The sequence below is a fragment of the Mirounga leonina genome, unplaced genomic scaffold, assembly GCF_011800145.1.
Source record: "Mirounga leonina isolate KUSES-001 unplaced genomic scaffold, KU_Mleo_1.0 Mir_101664, whole genome shotgun sequence".
Taxonomy (NCBI): Eukaryota; Metazoa; Chordata; class Mammalia; order Carnivora; family Phocidae; genus Mirounga; species Mirounga leonina.
Genome location: NW_023270175.1, coordinates 11,401,743 through 11,426,810, shown reverse-complemented (window position 1 = coordinate 11,426,810; position 25,068 = coordinate 11,401,743). Strand labels below are relative to the sequence as shown.

General features: G+C 40.8%; 1 protein-coding gene across 1 annotated transcript; it reads left to right on the top strand.

The window, feature by feature from the left end:
* The first annotated feature begins 1,239 nt into the window (after nucleotides 1-1,239).
* NKAP (NFKB activating protein) lies at nucleotides 1,240-24,788 on the top strand. Its single transcript, XM_035007990.1, has 9 exons — nucleotides 1,240-1,755; nucleotides 4,219-4,299; nucleotides 11,791-11,861; nucleotides 12,051-12,194; nucleotides 14,422-14,485; nucleotides 16,319-16,428; nucleotides 16,521-16,596; nucleotides 17,580-17,729; nucleotides 21,880-24,788. Exons 1-9 carry the CDS (start codon nucleotides 1,370-1,372, stop codon nucleotides 22,052-22,054), a joined length of 1,257 nt encoding a protein of 418 aa, XP_034863881.1. The 5' UTR covers nucleotides 1,240-1,369; the 3' UTR covers nucleotides 22,055-24,788.
* Nucleotides 24,789-25,068: the final 280 nt, after the last annotated feature.

Here is a 25,068-nt window from a genome sequence, read left to right as displayed (position 1 = left end):
TCCAATAATCGATGGCATGAGTTTTCATGGTCTGATAAGTTACTTCTTAGGAGGAGGAAAGGCTCAAAAAGCCATCTAGCTACTAGTAGACTGGATTCTGAATTTCCATGGCAAACTCACTGTACCTTCAAAAATTAAAGTCTGTAGAATTAGTGTTTGAATGTTCTTTCATTTAAAAACAGTATAAAATGAATAGAATAGAATAGATAACCATTAACCATGTATTGCTGAGTTAGCATATGAGGGGACTAGTTTAAAGGGCTGGACAAGAAGGGGGTTACAAATTCCTTTTGCTGCTGCATATTAGTGGAGATGAATTTCTGGAGAATAAATAAGCAATTTTCTCTGGGCTGTGAACTTAACTGTAGTGTATCAGGCTCAAATTATTAACAAAAATTTGTGTCCTCTAAGCTAACTGGGCAAAATGGGGCTTAGACCATCATAGCTCACCACCAATTTCGATAAACCCTACTTATTTTGTTTGGGATTAGAAAGAAGAAATTGTGGGGGCGCCTGGGTGGCTCGGTTAAGCGACTGCCTCCGGCTCAGGGCATGATCCCAGAGTCCTGGGTTCGAGCCCCGCCTCGGGCTCCTTGCTCAGCGGAGGGCCTGTTTCTCCCTCTCCCTCTGCCCCCACCCCCCGCTCGTGCTCGCGCGCGCTCTCTCAAATAGATAAACATCTTTTTTTTTTAAGATTTTATTTATTTATTTGAGAGAGAGAATGGGATAGAGAGAGCATGAGAGGGGAGGGTCAGAGGGAGAAGCAGACTCCCTGCTGCGCAAGGAGCCCGACGCGGGACTCGATCCCAGGACTCCAGGATCATGACCTGAGCCGAAGGCAGTCGCTTAACCAACTGGGCCACCCAGGCGCCCCAATAAATAAAAATCTTTAAAAAAAAAAAAGAAAAAAATTGTGCGGGGGGGGGTGTGGGTGTACTCCTACACACAGCCACATACACACAAACATATATATTTATGTAAAGTTACATTGGCTTTGTTATTCACACGGCCGCTCAGTGAAATGTCTGTTACCTATCGCCCTTCTCCTCAGGTATTTCAACTCGATGCTAAAGAAAGGACAAGCCCTCTAGTCCAGTTTAGATTTGAGGAGCCTCACTCGGGACCGGAAGGATGAGTGGATCCGGTTGCCCCACGGACTTCTTTATACCGATACACACATCCCCGTCCCGTGGGCATGACCGCCTAGGTCGGGGGAAGGGATTTGCCGACGTACCCGGAACTGTTTCCAAGGTTCCCTCAGGTTCGGGCGGTGGCGCTACGGCGGGTTTGGGAGCCGAACCAACTGAGATCTTCCGAGGCTCGCGAGAGCGCCCCCTTCTCTAGCCGCTTAGGGGACCCAGCGGCCGCGATGGCTCCGGTGTCGGGTTCGCGCAGCCCTGATGGGGAGGCCTCGGGCTCCGGGGGGAAGCGTCGCAGTTCGTCGAGAAGCCCTAAGCCCAGCAAATCCGCCCGCTCCCCGCGGGGCCGTCGCTCGCGCTCGAGCTCTCGCTCGCATTCTTGCTCTCGGAATGGTCTCAGCCATCAGCCGGGCGGCTTCAGTCAGGGGTCCCGAAACCAGTCCTACCGATCCCGCTCGCGGTCACGCTCCCGGGAGCGGCCCTCTGCGCCGCGGGGCAACCCCTTCGCTTCAGCCTCCTCGACCGCGTATTATGGCGGCTACTCGCGCCCCTACGGGAGCGACAAGCCGTGGCCTAGCCTTCTGGACAAGGAGAGGGAGGAGAGCCTGCGGCAGAAGTGAGTGAGACGGGCACACCTCTCGCGGGAGCCCACCCGACTTGGGAGTCTGACTTTTCGCTTTTCGCTCTTCACTCTCTGCCGAGCGCCCCTTTCTATCCCTTCGGTCCCACCCCACCCCCCGCCCCCCAGAACGCCTTTTTCCGCCCCTTTTTTCCCTTGGGTTTTCACTCATCCTCGGGCCCCTTCGTACCGCGCTCCGGTGTCCCCGCTACTACTTCTGCCTCCTGGCTTGGAGCGGTTCTGTCGGGAGCCCCAGACCTCCCCGAATTACAGTATTCGCTTGGTCGTGTCTTTATTATTTGGAAGCGTGCTTTCATTTCGCACTCGATTGAGCTCGTGGCAAAGACACCTGTTTTATTGATCACAAGATTAGCAGTGCCTAGCACTTGGTAGGCGTACCACCGCTGCTTGCTGAATGACCAGTCAGGTTTGAGGTGACAGGATGTGTACGGTGGAAATGTCGGGAAGGCTGGAGAGGAAGAGTTTAAATCCGAGGGGGGAAAAAACCCTCTGAGCCCAGATGATTGAATGTGGGAAAAGTGACCTGCTAAACTGTTGATTAAGCTACGTTGAAAAAGGTCTTGTTAAATGGTCTCAATTTGACCGTGAAAAACGAGGTCAGGGGTGAGATCAGGTGCCCTCTCATGAGTGAGTGTTGGAGTGGGAAAGTGGATAGTTTAAGAAGGAGCAAGGAAAAGGGTTATAATTATTGTCCTGTAAGTCTTAAAAGCTAATGCTTATTGAGTGTTAAATTCTGTCGGGCACTGTACTAGGTGCTTTACATGTCCTCTGTGGTGTGTTTCTTTAAGATTTTATTTATTTATTTGACAGAGCACAAGCAGGGGGAGCGGCAGGGAGAGGGAGAAGCAGGCTCCCGGCTGAGCAGGGAACCCGATGTGGGATCATGACCCCTGGGATCATGACCCCAGCCCAAGGCAGACGCTTAACCGACTGAGCCACCCAGGCGCCCCTACATGTGCGCTGTGTTAAAAAAGAAATTTAGGAGTATCACAGGCATTGAGGGGCAGGTTAAGATTCCAAAGCTGGGAGATGTCTCCATAAATCTTTTTCTTCCAAGAATGGGAAGTAATAAAGGATAGCAATGAAGAGGAAAGGCTCCAGAATCGGAATGCCTGAATTTGAAGCCATGCTTTGCAGCCTCGTAGTTGTGTGACCTTGAGCACGTTTCTGAACTTCTCTGAGCTCTATTTCTAACCATTTAAAAGGGGATAAAATTGGCACCAAGGCTTTTAGAGTTGTGATGATTTAGTTCCTGGAACAGAATTAATAGTCCTTGAGTGTTAGCTACTAGGGTTTCCTGAATGGAAGCAGAAACCATAAAAACAGTACGGAGTTAGGTTGGAGACCTACCTCTCCAAATTAAATTTTTCAGAGTTACCTCCTGGCTGTGTTAGTCAAAAAGCAGCCAACTTCCTACTGGACAATCCTCATCAAAAGATGTCAGAACTTCTTGGATGAAATTTGCATTTGTACATTTAGAAGATGAATAGTTTATCTTAAGAGTACAGATGAAGCTGGGGGCAGCAGGGATGAGAACTTGACTGTTCTTATAGCCGGTCATACTTCCCCCTGCATATATATTACAAGTTGGGTTATAAGTATAACCCTTTTAGGCACTTCAAGTGGGAAACCTGAGTCTAATTCTGCATGATTATAATACCTTTTCTCCTGAATAAAGAAGTAAAAAACAGTATATTAAAGCAATCAAACCAGCTTATTTTGTAAGGGTTTGGTGTGTGTGTGTTTTTTTAACAAATGGAATCACTAGCAGCTAAACTTTGAGGAATTGAGTCTTCGTTTTTTTGTATTTTGTTTGTGAGCAAAATTAAAAGAAAAAAATCACAAACATAAATTTTTCGTGTCCTGCAAGAGTAGATAGAGAATATAGTCCTTTTCCAAAAAGAAACTAAAGGGAAAATGGAGAAAAAAAACCCTGTATCTCGTTGAGGACAGTTTTTATCAAATAAAACTTTTCTTTCATTTTCAGAGCTCTCTTTATTTTCTATTTCTAATGCTTCATTTTAATTTTCTTTATTAATTCCTAAGTTTCTGAAAACGGGTTTGACTAAATCAAAAGTAGAGACTGCTCTTTACTCTCATAAATGTGTGTAAACAAAGAAGTTATTTCCAAATATGAAACTGTTTGTGTCACATATTGTAGAAGACGAAATGAGCAGTTAGGAGCTATGTCACGCAAGAGGCAGAAGAGATGGACTTGATAGCCTTTGAGGCTGTATTTCTGGTCTGGCCTCAGGCTGTCTGTAGGCTGTACCATTTGATAGTACTATCAAGAACATCAAATTATAATGAGTATACTTAATTTCTTAATTTAACTTTTAAAATAGGAAAATAGGACTTAAATGGACTCCTTTGAATTGATTATGTATTTAGGAGACAATTTAGCCATGGAATTATAATTTATATGCCTATATCTTCTAGGAGATTAAGTGAGAGAGAGAGGATTGGAGAATTGGGAGCGCCTGAAGTATGGGGACTTTCTCCAAAGAATCCAGAACCAGAGTAAGTGATTAAAAAATACTTTTAAAAAATGTAACATTTGTTTAAATCCAGAGACTTGTCAAAATTTTTGTTAAATGAAGAACTTTTAAGTACAGCTCATGTTTTTTCTTCTTTTTGGTGATTTATGCTATTCTGCCCCTTAGAATTTAAAAACATTGAACATACCTAACAATTAAAACATGTTGCTAGTGGATTTTAACATATTAAGTGTTCTTTTTTTAATTTATTTTTAAAGATTTTATTTATTTGACAGAGAGGTGGAGAGCACAAGTAGGCAGAGCGGCAGGGAGAGGGAGAAGCAGGCTCCCTGCTGAGCAGGGAGCCCGACTCAGGGCTCGATCCCAGGACCCTGGGATCATGACCTGACCCGAAGGCAGCCGCTTAACCGACTGAGCCACCCAGGCGCCCCTTCATTGTTCTTCTTAAATTGTAATTCATAGGGGTGCTAATTTCCTATTCATAGAAGGGTTCAGTATTAAGACAAATATATTTATATTATTTTGAAATGTTTTTTCCTCAGCCTAATAGCAGATTGAGTGTCAGGTGTTAGCCTTACAAAGGGATTTTTTTTTGAGGTACAATTGACAAACAACATGGATGGTAGAGTAGAATTTTCTTATATATATTGGCAAATAGTGACAGTTTTACTTCTTTTTTTTTTTAAAGATTTTATTTATTTATTTGAGAGAGAATGAGAGAGAGAGCACATGAGAGGGGGGAGGGTCAGAGAGAGAAGGAGACTCCCTGCTGAGCAGGGAGCCAGATGCGGGACTCGATCCCGGGACTTCATCCTGGGACTCCAGGATCATGACCTGAGCTGAGCTGAAGGCAGTCGCTTAACCAACTGAGCCACCCAGGTGCCCCAGTTTTACTTCTTCTTTACCAATTTGGGTGCCTTTTATTTTTCTTGTCTGTGGCTAGGACTTCAGTATTATGTTGAATCAAAGTGGTGAGAATGGGCATCCTTGTCTTGTTCCTGATCTTAGGGTGAAGCTTTCAGCTTTTTACTGTTGAGTGTGATGTTAGCTATGGGTTCGTCATATCTGGCCTTTCTTAAGTTGAGGTGTGTTTTCTCTATATTCACTTTGTTGAAAGTTTGTATCTTATTTGGATGTTGAGTTTTTGTCAGATGCTGTTTCTGCATCTATTGAGATGATCATAGGATTTTTATCCTTTATTTTGTTAATGTGGTATATCCACATTGATTTGTGCATATTGAATTATCCTTGCATTTCTGGAGTAATTTCAACTTTAGTATGGTGTATGATCTTTTTAATGTAGTATAAAATTTGGTTTGCTAATACTTTGTTGCAGATTTTTGCATCTACATACATCAGGGATATTGGCTTGTAACTTTTTTTTTTATTTGTGGTGTCTTTGGTTTTGGTATCAGGATAATGCTGGCCTCATAGAGTGAGTCTGTTCTTTCTTCAATTTTTTGGAATTGTTTAAGAAGTATAGGTCTTAATTCATTAAATATTTGGTAGAATTTACCTGTGAAACCATCTGGTCCTGGAGTTTCTTTTGTTGGGAGTTATTTGATTACTGAGTCAATTTCATTAGTAGTAATCAGTCTGTATTGTAATCTTCCTGATTTAGATGATTTATCTATTTCTTCTCAGTTGTTCCATTTGTTGGCACATAATTGTTCTTAGTAGTCTCTTGTGATTTTTTTCTATTTCTGTAGTATTGGGTGTAACTTATCCCCTTTCATTTCTGATTTTATTTATATGGGCACTCTGTTTTTCTTGATGAATCTGGCTAAAGGTTTTTATCAATTTTATCTTGTTAAAGAACCAACTCTTCGTTTCATTGATCTTTTCTGTTGTCTTTTTAGTCTCTTTTTCATTTATTTTTTGCTCTGATCTTTATTATTTTCTTCCTTCTATTAACTTTGGGCTTTGTTCTTTTTCTAGTTCCTTTAGGTGTAAGATTAGATTGTTTATTTGAGATTTTTCTTGGTTCTTGAGTTGGGCCTGTATAAAACTTCCCTTGTAGAACTTCTTTTGCTGCATTTCATAGATTTTGTACTGTTGTGCTTCCATTTTCATTTGTCTCAGGGTACTTTTTGACTTCCTCTTTGATTTCTTCATTGACCCGTTGGTTGGTTGGTTGGTTGGTTATTTATTTATTTATTTAAAAGATTTTATTTATTTATTTGGCAGAGAGAGAGACAGCGAGAGAGGGAACACAAGCAGGGGGAGTGGGAGAGGGAGAAGCAGGCTTCCTGCCGAGCAGGGAGCCCGATGCGGGGCTCGATCCCAGGACCCCAGGATCATGACCTGAGCCGAAGCAGACGCTTAACGACTGAGCCACCCAGGTGCCCATAAAGTAATTATTGATTAAAAAAAGTATTAATAGGTATGGACTTGTTGCCATTTTGTTGATTTTTTTTTTTAAAGATTTTATTTATTTGTCAGAGAGAGAGAGTGCACAAGCAGGGGGAGTGGTAAACAGAGGGAGAAGCAGTCTCCCTGCTGAGCAAGGAGCCAGATGTGGGACTTGATCCCATGCTGGGATCATGACCTGAGCCGGAGGCAGACACTTAACCAACTGAGCCACCCAGGCATCCCTTTCTGATTGTTTTGTAGTTCTTCTCTTGCTCTCTTCCCTTGAGATTTGGTGACTTTCCTTAGTGTTATGTTTGTTTTATTTTTTGTTTTTCTATTATAGGTATTTGGTCAGTGGTTACCATGAGGTTCATATATAACATTTTATGTATATAACAATCCATTTTAAGTTAGTGCCCACTTAAGTTCAGATACATTCTAAAAGCACTGCATCATCCCCCCACCATGTTTTATGTTTTTGACATCATATTTTACATATTATTATTTTATGTTTCCATTGACTAATTATTGTGGGTCTAACTGATTTTATTGCTTTTTGTCTTTTTACCTTCATACTAGCTACGTAGGTGGTTGATCCACTACCTTTACTATATGTTTACGTTTACCAGTGAGGTTTTTCCTTTCATAATTTTCATTTTTTTTAAATGATTTTATTATAAGTAATCTCTACACCCAACATGGAGCTCCAACTCACAACCCCAAGTGCAAGAGTCGTATGCTCCACTAACTGAGCCAGCCAAGCACCACTCCTTTCATAATTTTCTTACTTGTAGTTATGATTTTTCTTTTCTACTTAAAATTAAGTCCCCTAAACATTTCTTGTAAGGCTGGTTTGGTATTGATGAGCTCCTTTAGCTTATGCTTGTCTGAGAAACTCCTTGTTTCTCCTTCACTTCTGAGTGATAACCTTGCTGGGTAGAGTAATCTTGGTTGTGAGTCTTTTTCATTTTAGCACTTTGCATATATCATGCTGTTCTCTTCTGACCTATAAAGTTTCTGCTGAAAAACTAGCTTATAGACTTAGGGTTCCTTGGTATGTAACTAGTTGTTTTCCTTTTGCTGCTTTTAAGATTCTTTCTCTCTTGGGGCGCCTGGGTGGTTCAGTCGGTTGAGCGACTGCCTTCGGCTCAGGTCATGATCCTGGAGTCCCAGGATCGAGTCCCGCATCGGGCTCCCTGCTCGGCAGGGAGTCTGCTTCTCCCTCTGACCCTCCTCCCTCTCATGCTCTCTGTCTCTCATTCTCTCTGTCTCAAATAAATAAATAAAATCTTTAAAAAAAAAAAAAGATTCTTTCTCTCTTAACTCTTGACACTCTGATTATAATGTGTCTTGGTCACATATCTCAGCAGGGAGACTGCTTCTCCCTCTGCCTGACAGGCCTGGTTGCAGCTGGTGCGGGCATGCTGGTGTGTGGGGTTGGCCCTTGGCACGGCTGGCTATAAGGACTGGTTGTGAGCTGCATGAGCACTGTTGAGTAGGGCAGGCTTTTGGTGCAGCTGGCTGCAAAGTCCAGATGCGACTGATGCAGACACTCTAGTGTGTAGGACTGGGCCTCCAGGGCAGGAGCCCTTGGGGGGAGGGTGTGCTGGTCCTGGCCAAAGATGCCTGCTAGGTATGGTGGGTAGGGAGCTGCTAGAGAGGAGTGCCAGGCCAGGGTGGGCAGGTTGGGTGGGGTGAGTCTATGCAAGCAGTGCTAGCACAGTGGATGGAGAGTGTCAGAAATGGCACCCGCCAGCACCGGACCAGCTAGATGTAAGGGAAGTAAAAAGAAAATGGGGCCTGCCAATGCTTCTTTCCCTGGAGAAGGTTCAGACAGATCCCTGCCCCTCCACACACACCCTAAACTGAGTCTCCCTGGATCTCCTTCACCTCTAACCTAGGTACTTTTCAAACGAATGCCTCTGCACTGGTGTGTCCTTCAAGAGGGAAGTCTCAATTTCCCACTGCCCTCTGGCTCTCCCGGACATAGGCCCCACTTATTTTCAATGCCAGGCATTATGGGTGCTTGTCTTTCTGGTATAGGTCCCTCAGGCTGTGGAGGCTGATGTGGAACGCAGATCTCTTATTTCTCAGTGAGGGACTCTACAGTTATGATATCCCTTCTGCTGTTGGTCACCATGCCGAGGGTGTGGGTCCTGACTAGACTGTGTCTCTGACCCTCCTACCCTTCTCATTGTGGCTTTTTCTTTATATCCTTAGTTACATATGATCTGTTCTGCTACTCTTCAGTTCATTCTCAGAGATAGTTGTTCTATATGTAGTTGTAGATTTTGGTGTATCTATGGAAGGAGGTGAGCTCAGGATTTTCCTACTCCACCATGTTGATACCCTCTCCTATACTACATTTTCTTGATCTCTTCATCCCTCCATAGACACTTGGGTTGTTTCCATATCTTGGCTATTGTAAATAATGTTGCAGTGAACATGGGAGTGCATACATCTTCAAGTTAGTGTTTTTGTTTTCTTTGGGTAAATACCCAGAGGTGGAATTGCTGGATCATATGGTAGTTATATATATTTTTTAAAGATTTTATTTATTTGACAGAGAGAGAGAGAGTGTACAAGCAAGCAGAGAGGCAGGCAGAGGGAGAGGGCGAAGCAGGCTCTCCGCTGAGCAGGGAGCCCAATGTGGGGCTCAATCCCAGGACCCTGGGATCATGACCTGAGCTGAAGGCAGCCACTCAATCGACTGAGCCACCCAGGTGCCCCAGTAGTTATATTTTTCATTTTTAAGGAACCTCCATACAGTTTTCCGTAGTGGCTATACCAATTTACATTCCCACCTACAGTGTGCAAGGGTTCCCTTTCCTCCGCATCTTCACCAACACTTGTTATTTCTTGTCTTTTCGAGAATGGCCATTCTAACAGGTGAGTTATTATCTCTTTTTCATTTTGATTTACATTTCCCTGATGATTAGTGATATTGAACATTTTTTCATATAGTGGTTACCCATTTTTATGTCTTTGGAAAATGTCTATTCAGATCCTCTGCCTTTTTTTTTTTGAGAGAGAGAGAGCATGGTGCGCAAGGGGAGGTGGGGGGCTGCAGAGGAAGAGAGAGAATCTTAAGTAGGATTCACATTCAGCGCGGAGCTCGAAGCGGACTCCGTCTCACAACTCTGAGATCATGACCTGAGCCAAAATCAAGAGTCGGATGCTTAACTGACTGAGGCATCCATGTGCCCCATTACCTTTGTTTTGTTTTGTTTTGTTTAAAGACTTTATTTATTTGACAGAGGGATAGAGATAACGAGAAAGAGAGCACAAGGAGGGGGAGCTACAGGCAGAGGGAGAGGGAGAAGCAGCTCCCTGCTGAGCAAGGAGCTCGATGTGGGCCTCAATCCCAGGACCCCGGGATCACGACCTGAGCCAAAGGCAGATGCTTAACTAACTGAGCCACCCAGGTGCCCTGGTTTTTAGATTTCCCATTAAAAACAAATGTAACAGGGGGCGCCTGGGTATATTCTTTACTCCTCTTTTTTTCTTTACTCCTTTGTCATAGCTTGGTTTCCTGTATATGCATAGGTTTATTTTGGGCTCTTTATTCTGTTCCCAAAGGGATTTTTTTTTAAAAAATGAATATACCAATACAGTTTCATTTATTTTCTTTTTATATTTTATTTTTAAGTAATCTTTATACCCAACATGGGGCTCAGACTTACAACCCCAAGATCAGGAGTCTCATGCTCAACCAACTGAGGCAGCCAGGTACTCCTAGTTAGTTTTCTTGTATTAAATAGTATCTGAAGGCCTAATTCTTTTTTTTCTTATTTTTTTTCCCTTGGTGCCGTGCATAAGGTTCTTCTTCCCTCTCTAAGTCTACTTTGAGTTGAAACAATGTGCTTGACAGATATACTTGTGTTTTGTGACAGGGTGATAGAATTATTATTTGAAACTTGTTCTTATAGATACCTTTGAAAATGATCAGAGAATCTGAACTGAAAGAATGAGCTGGAAGGAACACTACAAATAATTTTCTAGGCAATACCTAAATTACTCCAGATGTTGTCTTCAGATTAAAAGATTTATATGATATGAAAATTCCTCTTCTAAACTATTTTTTAAAGATTTATTTATTTTTTAATATATTCTTTAAAGATTTTATTTATTTATTCATGGGAGAGAGAGAGAAGCAGGGTCCCCGCAGAGTGAGAGCCCAGTGCGGGGCTCGATCCCAGGACCCCAGGATCATGACCTGAGCCAAAGGCAGATGCCCAACCGACTGAGCCACCCAGGCACCCCAAAGATTTATTTATTTTAAGAGAGAGAGCAAGTGGGAGGGGCAGAGGGAGAGGGAGCAGACTCCCCGCTGAGCGTGGAGCTGGATGTAGGGCTCGATCCCAGGACTCTGAGATCATGACCTGAGCCAAAACCAAGAGTCAGCCGTTCAACTGACTGAGCCACCCAGCCACCCCATCCTCTTCTAAACTATTATAGAATTTTAATAGTACTCATTTTCAGAATTATCTATAATAAAAAGAAATCTCTTTATATGGTAGTGTGTTAGGTTCTTCTTGCTCTGGGGACAGAACAGTTGCTGCTCTACCATATGCCCTTTATACACATAGAATAAAGTGAGGTCTTCCTTTGGTCTTCTTATCTCTTGTTTTTTCTTTCTTTCTTTTTTTTTTTTTAAAGATTTTTTTATTCATTTGAGACACAGAGATCAGAGAGAGAGAGAGCATGAGCAGGGGGAGAAGGAGAGGGAGAAGCAGACTCCCTGCTGAGCCAGGAGCCCGACGCGGGGCTCGATCCCAGCACCCCAGGACCACGACTCAAGCCGAAGGCAGACGCTCAGCCATCTGAGCCACCCAGGCGCCCCTCTTGTTTTTTCCATCTTTCCTTATGGTTCTGTACATTTGCCCTGTGGCTTCTTCTGAAAATTTACCCATTGCTTTTAGTTTGAATAGTGTTTTGTAAATTCTAAAGCATTATGCAAATGTAAATGATTATTACATTATTTTGAAGGTGGTAGACCCTCGAACTATACCTTTACAAAGTCATTCCAGTGTTTGCTTTTAATTGTTCTTGGACAATTAATTGGTGTCATTACTGAAATTTTTTGATTCTATATTTTTATACTCCATGATTCACATTTTATCACTTTTCTGATTCTTACAACCATCTTCTTTAAATTCAGCTCTGATGAACACACACCAGTAGAGGATGATGAGCCAAAGAAAAGCACCACTTCAGCTTCTACTTCAGAAGGTATTTTTTTAAAATACTACAGAGCTGCTGTATTGAGAAGTCGAAAAAAATGTTTATAAATAGTCGAACGATAGACTCTGCTTGTACTCAAGTTGCCTGTCATCTGTTCTTTTTCAGTATTTCAAATACAATAAAATTGATGATCGTAATACTTGTTAGAAGTTAATTTGATATTTGTATTTTATGTAGAAGAGAAGAAGAAGAAGAAGAGGAAGTCTAGTCGTTCGAAAGAAAGGTCCAAGAAAAAGAGAAAGAAAAAATCCTCTAAAAGAAAACACAAGAAGTATTCTGATGACAGCGACAGTGACTCTGACTGTGACTCAGACTCCAGCGGTAAGAAGGCCAGCATCACTCTGCAAGCCTGGCTTCAGAACTCATTTTACTTCGTAAAACTGATTTCAGGGGAAGGTTAAACCACAAGAACGGTAGCCAAGAGTCGTTGAGCACTCGCTGACTTTGTGCCAGGCACCGCGCTGAGTGCTCGGTGTTCGTCAGTGCTGTTTAATCCACACGTCGTAACTCCAGACTACATCGTAGAGCTGGGGGATTGGGGCGCAGAGCAGCTTGCGATACCGCACTCAGGCTCACACAGCTGAGATGCAGACCCGAGCGGTGTGACCCCAGAGGGGTGGTGTCTAGCCGTACAAGGCACGTGGCAGCGAACCGAGGTGGGGTCCGGCCGGGAGACGTGTGGCAGCAAAGCGAGCCGTACAGGGCTGCATCAGCCCTGGGGAGCGGCTCTCTCGTGTCATTCTCCCACTCAGTGGGCACCTCTGCGCCATTTTCGAAAAGGCACACCACAAAGGACCCCTCCCCCCTTCAGGCTGGCAGCTGATTAGGGAAGACACCCCCCGTGGGGTGGTGCCTCACCGAAAGCCACCTTTTTGTGCCTTCTCCTGGCTGATGATTGACAGAGGGTGCCACCTCTGGGGACACATTACATAAAGGTGTCTTTTCCTCTGATGTCACCTGGGTTTCCTGGCTCCTGTTGTTACTTTTCTTCCTCACTGCGGAAGAGTGAACTACCTTTTTTTTTTAGAGAGATAGTGTGCAGGTGTGCAAGTGGGGGGAGGGACAGACGGAGAGAATCTCAAGTTGACTCCCCACTGAGCATGGAGCCTGAAACAGGGCTGATCCCACAACCCATGAGATCATGACCTGAGTTGAAATGAAGAGTCAGACGCTTAACCGACTGAGCCACCCAGGCGCCCAAGTGAACTTTCTTAGAGCACAAATGTGAGCACATCTGTCCCCTACTTAAAAATCCTTCAGAAGCTCTCTGTAGCCTTCAGGGTAAAGTTCAGACCCTGATTGATCCCTCTCTAATCACACATGCCCTGTCACTCCTGCAGCATCCTCTGTAACCAAAGAACTACTGTCTGTCTCAGCATTCCATGTTCTTTCTCTTGCTTCTGTTACTTGATACAGAGAGTCCATCTGCCTACAATGCCAATCTCTCCTTGCATGCGGCTTGGCTTACTCACTTCAACAATGGGCATGCAGTACTTTTGTAATAAAACTGATTTTTAAAAAGAACTAGCTTGGGGCACCTGGGTGGCTCAGTCATTAAGCGTCTGCCTTTGGCTCAGGTTATGATCCCGGGGTCCTGGGATCAAGCCCCAGTTGGGCTCCCTGCTCAGCCAGGAGTCTGATTCTCCCTCTCCCTCTGCCCTTCCCCCCCCCGACTCGTGCTTGCTTGCTCTCTCTCCCTCCAATAAATAAATAAATAAATAAATAAATCTTAAAAAAGAACTAGCTTAAGAGTCACCATTCCTTAACCACCCTCCCCAAACCAGCCTGATAATGAGACTTTTCTGTATGCCCAGAGTACCCCCATGCTTCCCTGTATCACTCCAAATTCCGTTTATCTCTTTACCTCTGTCTCCTCCATTAGACTGAGCTCCTAGAAAGCATGTCCCTGGCCCCAAACACATAGGGTTTTTTTCTTTTTTTGTCGTGAAAATACTCAAACATTAGGAAGTAAGGAGAATAGTATAACACTATATATATCATTTAGATTTTAATAATTTTTAGTACTTTGACAGTTGCTTTAAAGATTTTATTTGCTAGAGAGAGAGCAAGAGCGAGAGAGAGAGCACACACAAGCAGGGGGAGGAGCAGGCAGAGGGAGGAGCAGACTCCCCGCCAAGCAGGGAGCCCCATGTGGGACTCGATCCCAGGACCCTGAGCCACCCAGGTGTCCCTTGACGGTTGCTTTAAGTATCATTTTTTTTTTGCTGAGATAGTCAAAGTAAATTAGAAATATCATACTGCCACCCTAAAGATTTCTGTATACATCTCTAAAAAACAAGGACATTTTCCTACTTATTCCTATTATCTCACCCAATAAAATTAATAATAATACTCTGCATCACTGAAGACTTAGTATAACTTTAATTTCTGTGTCCCTGGAGCCTAGCAGATATCCTGATGAGCAATAAATGTTTGAATTAATTAATTTCTCTGTAACAACAAATAGGGCAATAGGATATTTACTCAAAATTACTGGGGTTTTAGAGTTTAATTTTTGTTTTTAATTAAAATGTGCTTTAATTTGCAGATGAAGATACAAAAAGAAGAGCAAAGAAAGCCAAGAAAAAGGAAAAGAAGAAGAAACATAGATCGTCAGTTTTCTCTCCAATTTTTATCTTGGAAAAGTTAAAATATATATAAAATTACATAAAATAGAGTAATTAAGTAAATAATGATAAATAGTGTAGTGATCCCCCATGTAACCATCACCCAGCTTAATAACTTTAACTCTTGGACAATCTTCACTGCCCCCCCATTATTTCAAAACCAATCCCAGATATCATTTTGTCCATAAACCAGCATGTTTCTCTAAAAGATAGGCATTCCTTTATTTTTTTATTTTTATTTTTTTAAGGTTTTATTTATTTCTTTGACAGAGACAGAGCACAAGCAGGGGAAGGGCAGAGGCAGAGGGAGAAGCTGACTCCACACTGAGCAAGGAGCCCGATGTGGGGGCTCGATCCCAGGACCCTGAGATCATGACCTGAGCTGAAGGCAGACGCTTAACCTCCTGAGCCACCCAGGCGCCCCTAGGCATTCCTTTATAAAAATCATAACCACAATAGTGTTATCATGCCTAATATATTTAGCAATAATTCCTCAATTCTCAGCAGGTTTTTATGTAGTTTATTTAAATCTGGATCCAAATAATGCCCATAAATTGTGATTGGTTGATATGTCCCTTGTATCTCTTTAAATTAGTTGGTTCCCCTTCCCTTTTTGTTCTTGCAATATTTTTGTTAAAGAAACCAAATCATTTACCTGTAGAGTTTCCTACAGTATAGATTTTGCTGATTATATTTAATTTTTTTATTTCTTTATTTTTAAAATTTTTATTTTTAAGTAATCTCTACACCTAATGTGGGGCTCGAACTCAGGACCCCAAGATCAAGAGTCACATGCTCCACTGTTTGAGCCAGCCAGACGCCACTAACTGTATTTTTATGGTGTGCTTTTAACATGTTCTTTGTCTTCTCTATTTCTTATATATTGATAGTAAGGTCCAGAGACTTGATGAGGTACAGATTTGAGTCTTTGGCACACATACTTCATAGGTGGTGCTGTGTACTTCGTCAGGAGGCAGATAATGTCTGGTTGTCTCCTTTTGTCATATTAATAGCCATGGATGGTCATTCCCTAGATTCCTTGTTTCATTAGGGATTGCAAAGTGGTGATAGTCTCATTCTGGCTTTCTTTTTTTTTTCTTTTTTTTTTCTGGCTTGCTTTCTTCATTTATTAGGTAGGATAATTCTGTAAGAGAAACCTACCCTCATCAACTGTTTGTTTACTCTGAAGTACAGTTTGTACAGGAAAGGCAGGTTATTTTTTTTAACTTTTTTTGTTTTATGAGTTTTCAGAATAATGAGTTGGACTTTTTTTAGTATCATTATGAACCCAAGGATTCAAACAATTTGATGTATTTTAATCCATTACACTTCAAATTATTGATGCTCAAATTGGTAAGAGCTGTTTTTTATTTTTATTTTTTTTAAAGATTTTCTTTATTTGATAGAGAGAGCACAAGTAGGCAGAGAGGCAGGCAGAGGGAGAGGGAGAAGCAGGCTCTCTGCTGAGCAGGGAGCCCAACGTGGGGCTCGATCCCAGGACCCTAGGATCATGACATGAGCCGAAGGCAGACGCTTAACCAACTGAGCCACCCAGGTTCCCCAAGAGCTGTTTTTTTTAACTGCTTTATTATCTTTTTGCAACATGAGAACTGTATTTCATTGTCCCCTTGAGGGATCTTTTTTATAGTGAAACATGACTTGGTTAAATAAGTTAAAAGATCTTCTAATTAAAATTCTCTAAAAATTTTAATCAGCTGAGAACTTAAATCATTTTCATCAGTCTTTCATTGCCTTAAAAAATGAGATTCCCTGTAATGTGGGGCTATTAAGTGTATTTGTATCAAATTATAATTACAGGAAGAAATACAAGAAAAAGAAGTCTAAGAAGAGTAGAAAAGATTCCAGTGATTCAAGCTCTAAAGATTCCCAGGAAGAGTTTCTGGAGAATCCCTGGAAAGATCGATCAAGTAGGTTCTTCTGGTAGACTTTGACTCAGAACAGATAAAAAATTAAATGATTGGTCAAAATGTGAATCTGTTTCTGAACATCTTTCCTGCAGAGCCTGAAGAACCCTCAGATTTAATTGGCCCAGAGGCTCCAAAAACACTTGCCTCTCAGGATGATAAACCTTTGAAGTAAGTAACAGTGTATTTTAAATATCTAAGGTACAACCCTAACTTGCCTTTCCAACTATATCTCCCTCTATGTCCTTATTTACATGCCAGGTTCCAAGTGAACTGAACTAAAACTTCCCTGTATTTACTGTGCACTTTACTATATCATGCCTTGTTCACCTTATGTCTTTCACCAACATGCCTTCACTTCTTTTCCCTGCCCTTGTTTCTTCATTACTCCCAATTTCTTCCTGTTAAAATCCTTACTATCTTTCAAAGCTCTTTTCAAAAGGAGGGGTCATGTGCTGATTCCCAGGACCTTCCCTCCACGAGTAGATGGGATTCCTACCCCTCTTTAATCCTCTAGTCCTCACAGTATTTTCTCTTTCTTTTGTGCAGTGTTTTATATGTTCTACATTGTATTGCAGTTATGTCCCCATCAGTATATAAATTACATAAGAACAGAGATTATTTTTGTATTATAAGCTTTGAGTTTAGTAGGTATTCAAGATGCTGTCAGTGAATTGACTGAAGGGATGATAGTTTTTAAAGTCCTCTCGAATGAAAGTTAATAGGTAATTGTTACTGTATAGCATTACCGGTTATAAGTCTAAAAATTATGTTAATTTGAGATATATTATTTCTCTTTTTTTTTTTGAAAGGGAAAAAGGAAAAACGAATTCACCGGAGGCAGAAGCCATATAGGCTCTGCCTGTAGGGATAAATGATCCATAATTGTAAACCATGAATCTAGACTCACTAACATCAGTTCTTTTGTTCTTCCAAAGCATCTCTGTATTCCTGGGTTAGTTATATAGGTCAGAGTGCAATGTTCACTAATTAAAGTAATTCACATCGGGCTTCCAAGCATGCTGCCACTCAGCAACTGTTATTTGTGCTGTTTTCTGAGAGAAAATCTTTTTGTGCTCTCTTCAGATGATGAGCTTTTTGTAATGATGAGCTTTTTATAATGAACTTTTTCTGAATTCTGAATTACTTTGTAGCTATGGTCATGCGCTGTTACCTGGTGAGGGTGCAGCTATGGCTGAATATGTAAAAGCAGGGAAACGTATCCCAAGAAGAGGTGAAATTGGCTTGACAAGTGAAGAAATTGCATCATTTGAATGCTCGGGTTATGTAATGAGTGGTAGCAGGTAAGTTATTGGCATCGAGGTCAGTTTCCATGATTAGATCTTTTCCTTTCTCAATACCAGCATTATATTTTGGTAATTGATTTTCATTAAGTGATCATTCCTAATGAAAAGTAGAGTATAAATTTTGGTTTAATATTGCTTTTATTGGGATAAACATGGTTGTCTAAAATTCCAAGTATGTGTGCAACTCAGCCTCAAAATCAGCTATCTTTCCAACTTGAAAGAGTCAGTCTTTCCAATGTCCTTTCCTAGTTTGTATTTTGGTACCAGTAGTTTGTCTTCTGGAGGATATAGTTAATTCAGTTATTTATCACTGCCCCATGAGGAATGTGGCATTCTAGTAGTAGGAAATCATTTTCATGAGACAGTGTTTCCTGTTTTCTGAGTTTGCTCCAACTATAGAGTCAGAGAATGTGGACTCTCTAATCTGTGGACTCTGAGAATTAAAAGCAGAAAAGGATTATGATAGCATGGGGAAATGAATATAAAATTGTGGAAGATGGGGCGCCTGGGTGGCTCAGTTGTTAAACGTCTGCCTTCGGCTCGGGTCATGATCCCAGGGTCCTGGGATCGAGCCCCACATCGGGCTCCCTCCTCCGGGTGGGGGGGAAGCCTGCTTCTCCCTCTCCCACTCCCCTGCTTGTGTTCCCTGTCTCGCTCTGTCTCTCTCTGTCAAATAAATAAAAATAAAATCTTAAAATAAAATAAAATAGTGGAAGAAAAAGCAAAGTACCAGGAAGAATGAGGAGAGTGAACTAATAGGGCATCAGTACCAAGATCAAACTGAATTTTGGATTTTTTAAAACTTTATAAATTTTTTAAAGTAGGTACATATTTTAAAATAAAGCTGGAGGCAGATATTTGCAAAACCCCTGAATCACCTCCAGAATCTTAGAATTCAGAGGACCAGCACAATAATACAAAAAGAAATGAGAGTCATAAACATTGGAAAGGAGGATACAACTCATTTTTGTGAATGATGTGATTTTTTTTTTACATAGAAAATCCTAAGGAATCTTCAGATGATTCTGAATAATAGAAGGGTTTAATAAATGGTTGGATATGAGGTTAATACATGAAAGTCAATTGCATTTCTATATATCAGGAAACAGGAATGTAATTACATAAAAAGAAAACAACATTTATAATAGTATCAGAGAATATGAAGGATTTAGGAATAAATCTTAACAAAAAATGTCCCAAGATCTCTACAGGGAAAACTAGAAAACATTAAGAGACATTAAAGGGGTCTCTGGGTGGTTCAGTCGGTTAAGCATCTGACTCTTGGTTTCAGGTCAGGTCATGATCTCAGGGTTGTGAGATTGAGCCCTGCATTGGGCTCCACACTCAGTGGGAAGTCTGCCTGAGATTCTTTCCCTCTCCCTCTGCCCCTCCCCCCACTCACCCTCTCTCTCTCTCTCTCTCTCTCTCTCTCTCTCTCTCAAATAAGTGAATCTTTTAAAAAAGACATTAAAGAAGGCTTAAATGGAGAGATACCATGTTCACATTGGAAGGCAATATATAAAGTTGTCAGTTCTCCCCAAATTGATCTGTATATTCAGTGTAGTTCCAATCAAACTCACAGCAGAGTTTTATGTGAAACTTAATAAGATGGTTCTCGTTTTTTAAGATTTTATTTATTTATTTGACAGAGACAGAGACAGCACAAGCAGCGGGAGCAGCAAAGACAGTAAGAGAAACAGGCTTTCCGTTGAGCAGGGAGCCTGCACAGGGCCTGATCTCAGGACCCTGGGAGCATGACCTGAGCCGAAGGCAGATGCTTAACCAACTGAACCACCCAGGTGCCCCAATAAGATGGTTCTAAAATTTATGTTTGACTAGAGGGGCAAGAATAGCCCAGTCACCTTGGAAGAAGAATAGGAAGATGAGATTTGCCCTACCAAATATGAGGACTTATTATGAAGCTTACAGAACTTTAGAAAGTACAGGAGAACAAATGAATTGTTCAGTGGGATAAAATATGAAGCTCGGGGGCAGAGCCATACATGCGTAAACTTAGTTAGGTAAAAGAGATTACATGTCAGGGGCGCCTGGGTGGCTCAGATGGTTAAGCGTCTGCCTTCGGCTCAGGTCATGATCCCAGGGTCCTGGGATCGAGTCCCACATCGGGCTCCCTGCTCCTTGGGAGCCTGCTTCTCCCTCTGCCTCTCTCTCTCTCTCTGTCTCTCATGAATAAGTGGATAGAATCTTAAAAAAAAAAAAAAAAGAGATTACATGTCAGATCATTGGGGAAAGAAGGACCTATTCAGTGAATGGAGCAGTAGAAAAATGGTTATCCATTTGGAAAAAGATGAAAGTAGAGCCCTGCATCACCATAGGGGTGCCTGGCTGGCTCACTAGAGCATGCAACTCTAGATCTCAGGGTTGTGAGTTCAAGCCCCACGCTGAGTGTGGAACCTACTTAAAAAAAATCTTTTTTAATTAAGAAAAAATCAGTGCAGCAAGAATAAGGACTTAAATGTCAAAAACAACTTTTTTTAAAAAAGATTTTATTTTTTTATTTGACAGAGATAGCGAGAGCAGGAACACAAGCAGGGGGAGTGGGAGAGAGAGAAGCAGGGTTCCTGCCGAGCAGGGAGCCCGATGTGGGGCTCAATCCCAGGACCCTAAGATCATGCCCTGAGCCGAAGGCAGGCATTTAACACCTGAGCCACCCAGGCGCCCTCAAAAACAACTTTCAACACTCTTAGTGTAAAATATAAGTAGATATCTAACAGATCTTGGGGTAGTAAAGTGTTTCTTAAGACTCCAAAAAATGTATTAATCATAAAATAGTGATAATTTGCCTAAGTTAAAAGAAACAACTTTTGTTCATCAAAAGACATCTTAAAATAAGTAAAAAGACAAATTTTAAGCTGGGATAAGATCTTACAACTGATAGTATTGAGAATATTTAAAGAATACATACAATCCGAACAAAAAATGGGAAAATGACACAAACAGGCATTTGTTAGAAGAAAAATATATGGCCTACCCATACATAAAAAGATGTTCATTATCATTGGAAATGGAAATCAAGAACATGCTGAAATACCATTTTACATCTATTTGATAGAAGTTCAGAGTTCTAACAGTACCAAGCATTGGAGAAGATGTAGATCTACAGGCTCACTTAAATACTGCTAGTGGTGATATAAATTGGTACAATGATTGGAAAACAGTCTGACATCATCTTGGAAAGTTGAGCATTCGTAAGCTTTATGTCCCAGCAGCTCCATTCCTAGATACCCAAGAGAAAATCTTTCCCATGTACTAGGAGACGTTACATAGATGTTTTACAACATTGTTCACATAGCACTTTGTGTTCCAAATAAACTCTATTCACTGTGCCTTGAGCAACCTTAAATACATTGTCATCCCCTTGTCTTTCCATTCTGCTGCTCCCCCACTTTCACACTAATCTTAAATGATTCTCCCTCTTTTCCTTACTCAGTTTTCTCTATTTTTCTAGGCATAGGTCAAGCCTTATATATCGAACTGACTTTGTAGAATTGGGTTACATAAACGTAAAAGAGTTTCATGGAGTTTTCCCTCTAAGTTAGCAGACCTTTTGAAGATAATGTAATAGTTTCTCTCTGCTCCCTATACTTTCCTGAATTAGCCCTTGTGATAAATCTCTTCTTGGAGCTGCTGCTGGATTCTAAGGAAGTTAAATCCACTCACAAAACTCATCAAATTCTATTATAGTATTAGACCTGGTCCTTTTGGTTGTATGATAAGTTAGAACCATGAGGAAGTTCTGCCTGACTGATGACAACTTAAACCTTTCTTCTGTCCTACTGTCAATTCCCCAAAGGCAAATTCCACATATCACATAGGAAGATTAATAATTTGCTAGTTTCTGGTTGTTTTAGTAGAAACAACAGAACTAGACTTATGCCCTTAGTAATTGAAATTAATAACATTCATGATGTTGACAGAACATCAGATCATTATTTGAGTACTGAAAATGAATCAAAGGATACATTGGCAGATAAAATAAATGATCTTTTGAAAATCCAACCCATTACCAAAACAATTTCTATTTGTCAGTTTTTTAAATAGAACAGTCTGTATTAAGAAGGATTAGTGAGGAAGTACTGTGAGAAACATTACTGAGAAATTAAGCAAAAAATAAAATTATCTCCAGGCATCGCCGAATGGAGGCCGTGCGACTGCGGAAAGAGAACCAGATCTATAGTGCTGATGAGAAGAGAGCCCTGGCGTCCTTTAACCAAGAAGAGAGGCGAAAGAGAGAAAACAAGATTCTGGCCAGTTTTCGAGAGATGGTATACAGAAAAACTAAAGGGAAAGATGACAAATAAGGATTTTCTGATTGTTCAGCAGACATTTTTAACAAAAAAAGAAAGTCTGGGTTCCACATATACATACAAAAAGATTACTATGACCTGAAAAAGCTTTACAGTGCTACTGTGCCTTCTATTTAATTCTTTCAGTCCTTCAATAAAAAGCTGCTTATTGATACAATTTTAGCAAGTTCTTTGGGTTATTTTTGGATTGACCATAATAACTTTCTGGTTTAAAAATCCAAATTACGAATGAAATCATACTGTACTTGGGGAGGTGGCATTGAGAGAAAGTGTCAGTAAGATGCGAAACTTAATTCTCACACCATGGGACAGTGCTACTGTTAGCTCTACGTGATGCCTGTCCCCCACTCCCACCCCAGTGAGCTTGTGGGAAATCATCATTCCTCTACGTTGAATGTGTTATAAATGGACTTGATAGAAACATACAGGAGGCCACTTTTGTTAACAAGGTGAAGGCATTGCTGAAAAAAGCAAATCTGGAATTTGAAAATCGACTTGTATAATATATAGTCTGCCCTGGAAATAATGTATTTTGGTTTTAGTCCCTACGTCTACCACACATCCAGCAAACAAGCCAAAAACCAAACTAACCCACAGACTTATTGAGTTGAAAATGTGAACGTTAGTGTTTTAAGTTCTTAAAAGGTTACTTAAAAATGGTTCTTCAAATATAAAATACTGGGAAGTGTACTGTTCTGCCAATGTAAGTAGATTATTTCCATCTAAGCTATGCTTAGATCGTTATTTGAATACTGGAAATGAATGGGAGTCAACTATGGTTAGGAGTTTAATAGGGAAAAATATATTGAAGCATTGGTTTTAATTTAGTTGTTTTATAAGGATGAAGTTAAAATGATATTAAACGTATTTTAAGTCTGTCCTTTATGTAATAAGCATATTTCATTTTAAACATTGTTAAACGTTTCATTTTATTTTTTATATCTGTCATTCAGTTTAACTTTGTATGAACTCCTCACTTTATCACCTTTTTATGGCTACTGTTGACTTTTAAGTTTGAGAGAAATGGAAAATTCTGGGACTAGCAGTTCGTGATCTTTTTTCTTCCCATTATTTTGTTCAGTTTGAGTTGTTAGGTCACAAGAGTGAAAGAAAAGGGGACAGTAGAAGTTTTGGCTGTTTTTGTTAAGGTTGTTTTGAGCTGTGTTATTATGTGTCTAGAATAAATCTAAATTACCTGGGGGATGGGGAAGTTCTAACTCTGTGGTCATAAAATGCTCTCTCTTCTTGTAATAGATTAAAGTGTTTTTTCCCCAAAGTTTTAAAATAAGGCAGTCATATTTCAAAGTATAGATAAAAAGTTTTACTATTTAACATATGTTCTAGGAAAGTGTCTACCTTTAACCCACAACTAAGGAACTAAACCATTTGGCGTGTAGCAACGTTTAGGACTCCTGAAGATGAAATGATTTCTGTTTATCATCGTTGCCGCCTAACCTGATCAATATCTTGTTTCCTAAAGGTAAAAGGAAGCTAGGTTCCAAATTTATGAGTTGTAATCCATCTACTTCCCTGTGTAATAAAACCTAAATTTATAGTCCCTATTTAAGAATTCTGTTCTCTAAGAACATTATTTTTTGTTATTGATTCCTAGAGGCTGAATGAGTTTGCACTCTTATTTTCAGTAGGCAGAGCAGTTTAAATGCAACGACTCTGTGATAGAGGATTATTGTGGGGTTTTATTGGATTCGCCTGTGTCCTCCACAGAGTAGATAGTAAATGAAAGAAAACATATTAAGGTATTTTAGAACTTTGTCATTTCTTTCATCAGGGTTTGTTCCAGAAAGATCTGCCAAAGAACAGCTTCAGTAGCATGTTTTTTGGGAAAGAGGAGGATAGAATAAAAGGGCTCAAAGTATTCTGAGCTCATGGGAGTTACTGCTTCAAACTGTTGAGTCACCTGAGCCGTAAGTCCAATAGGAGGGCTGTTGCATTTGAAATTCATGTTTTGTTCTTCAGGAAGACTTACCTAGTTTTCCACTTCCTTGCCTGTGGTTCTGATAAGATTTTCCCTTCTTTTATGTTTGTTGCACAAATGTAACAGTTAAAAGAAGAAGGAAGAAAATTAACCACGGTCTTAGCACATCAATTGTCTTTCGTATTCTGTGTTCCCTTCCAGTGCTTGTCTGCATAAATACGTATTCTGATATACCTGTACGTAATCACCCATAATGTAATCTTGTCTTTGGTGTTTTAAACCTTTGCAGTCGGACAAGACCGCCTCACGGGGCTGGTAGGAACAAGTGATGACCTGGTGTGAGGATGAAGCCACCCTGCTGCCCTCACGGTTATGATGCTGCGTGGTACGCGGCGCGCCCAGGTTCAGAGCAGCGGAGTGTAGTAGTAGTTAACAGTGAGGCTGAACTCAAAGTAAGCGAAGGGGCCTGTGACTAGGGAGACCTTTAGGCTGGTTATATTATGAGCTGTAGAACTCTGGCCGTTTTCCTTTTCCCCAGTTATGCCCATTAAAGAGGTGTGTCTGCTAGAGAATTAGGCTCCGATGGGGGAACAGGCAGCCAAGTATCATTCTCAGTCTGACAGGTGAATTTTAGGAAATCTCTAAACTTGGCTTCTGTACCTGTAAGACTCAAGTGATGTAGACCGTGATGGGAAAAACCACTTAGAAATGGAAAACAACTTACTGGTTACTCTGCTAATGTGATGGAAATTGCCAAATGGAAAGTGAATGAATGCAAAAAAAAAAAAAAAATACAGCTGGATTGTTCGCCACAAGTTTATTATTCAATAAATTTTCTGTGGTTTGATGTGCAGTATCGTATTTTTAATACATTCTGATTAGAAGTCCCATCCTAAAACATTCTGTAAGAATTAGACACAATTGAATTAGAAGGAAATTGACTCCATTAAAATATTTTTGGCCTCAATAATATCCCTCAGCCATTTTTCTTGAAAGCGAGTCATTCCTGGTCTGCAGAGGAAGAAAAACATACGAAAACTTTTTAACATAAAACACTGAGCCAGGGATTCCC

What these genes read in the sequence shown, in the direction of transcription:
- NKAP (XM_035007990.1), top strand. Translation starts at nt 1,370, where the DNA reads ATGGCTCCGGTGTCGGGTTCGCGCAGCCCTGATGGGGAGGCCTCGGGC. An exon ending in GAGGAGAGCCTGCGGCAGAA is followed by an intron (nt 1,756 to 4,218) that starts GTGAGTGAGACG and finishes TATATCTTCTAG; the next exon opens with GAGATTAAGTGAGAGAGAGA. An exon ending in AAGAAGAAGAAACATAGATC is followed by an intron (nt 14,486 to 16,318) that starts GTCAGTTTTCTC and finishes TTATAATTACAG; the next exon opens with GAAGAAATACAAGAAAAAGA.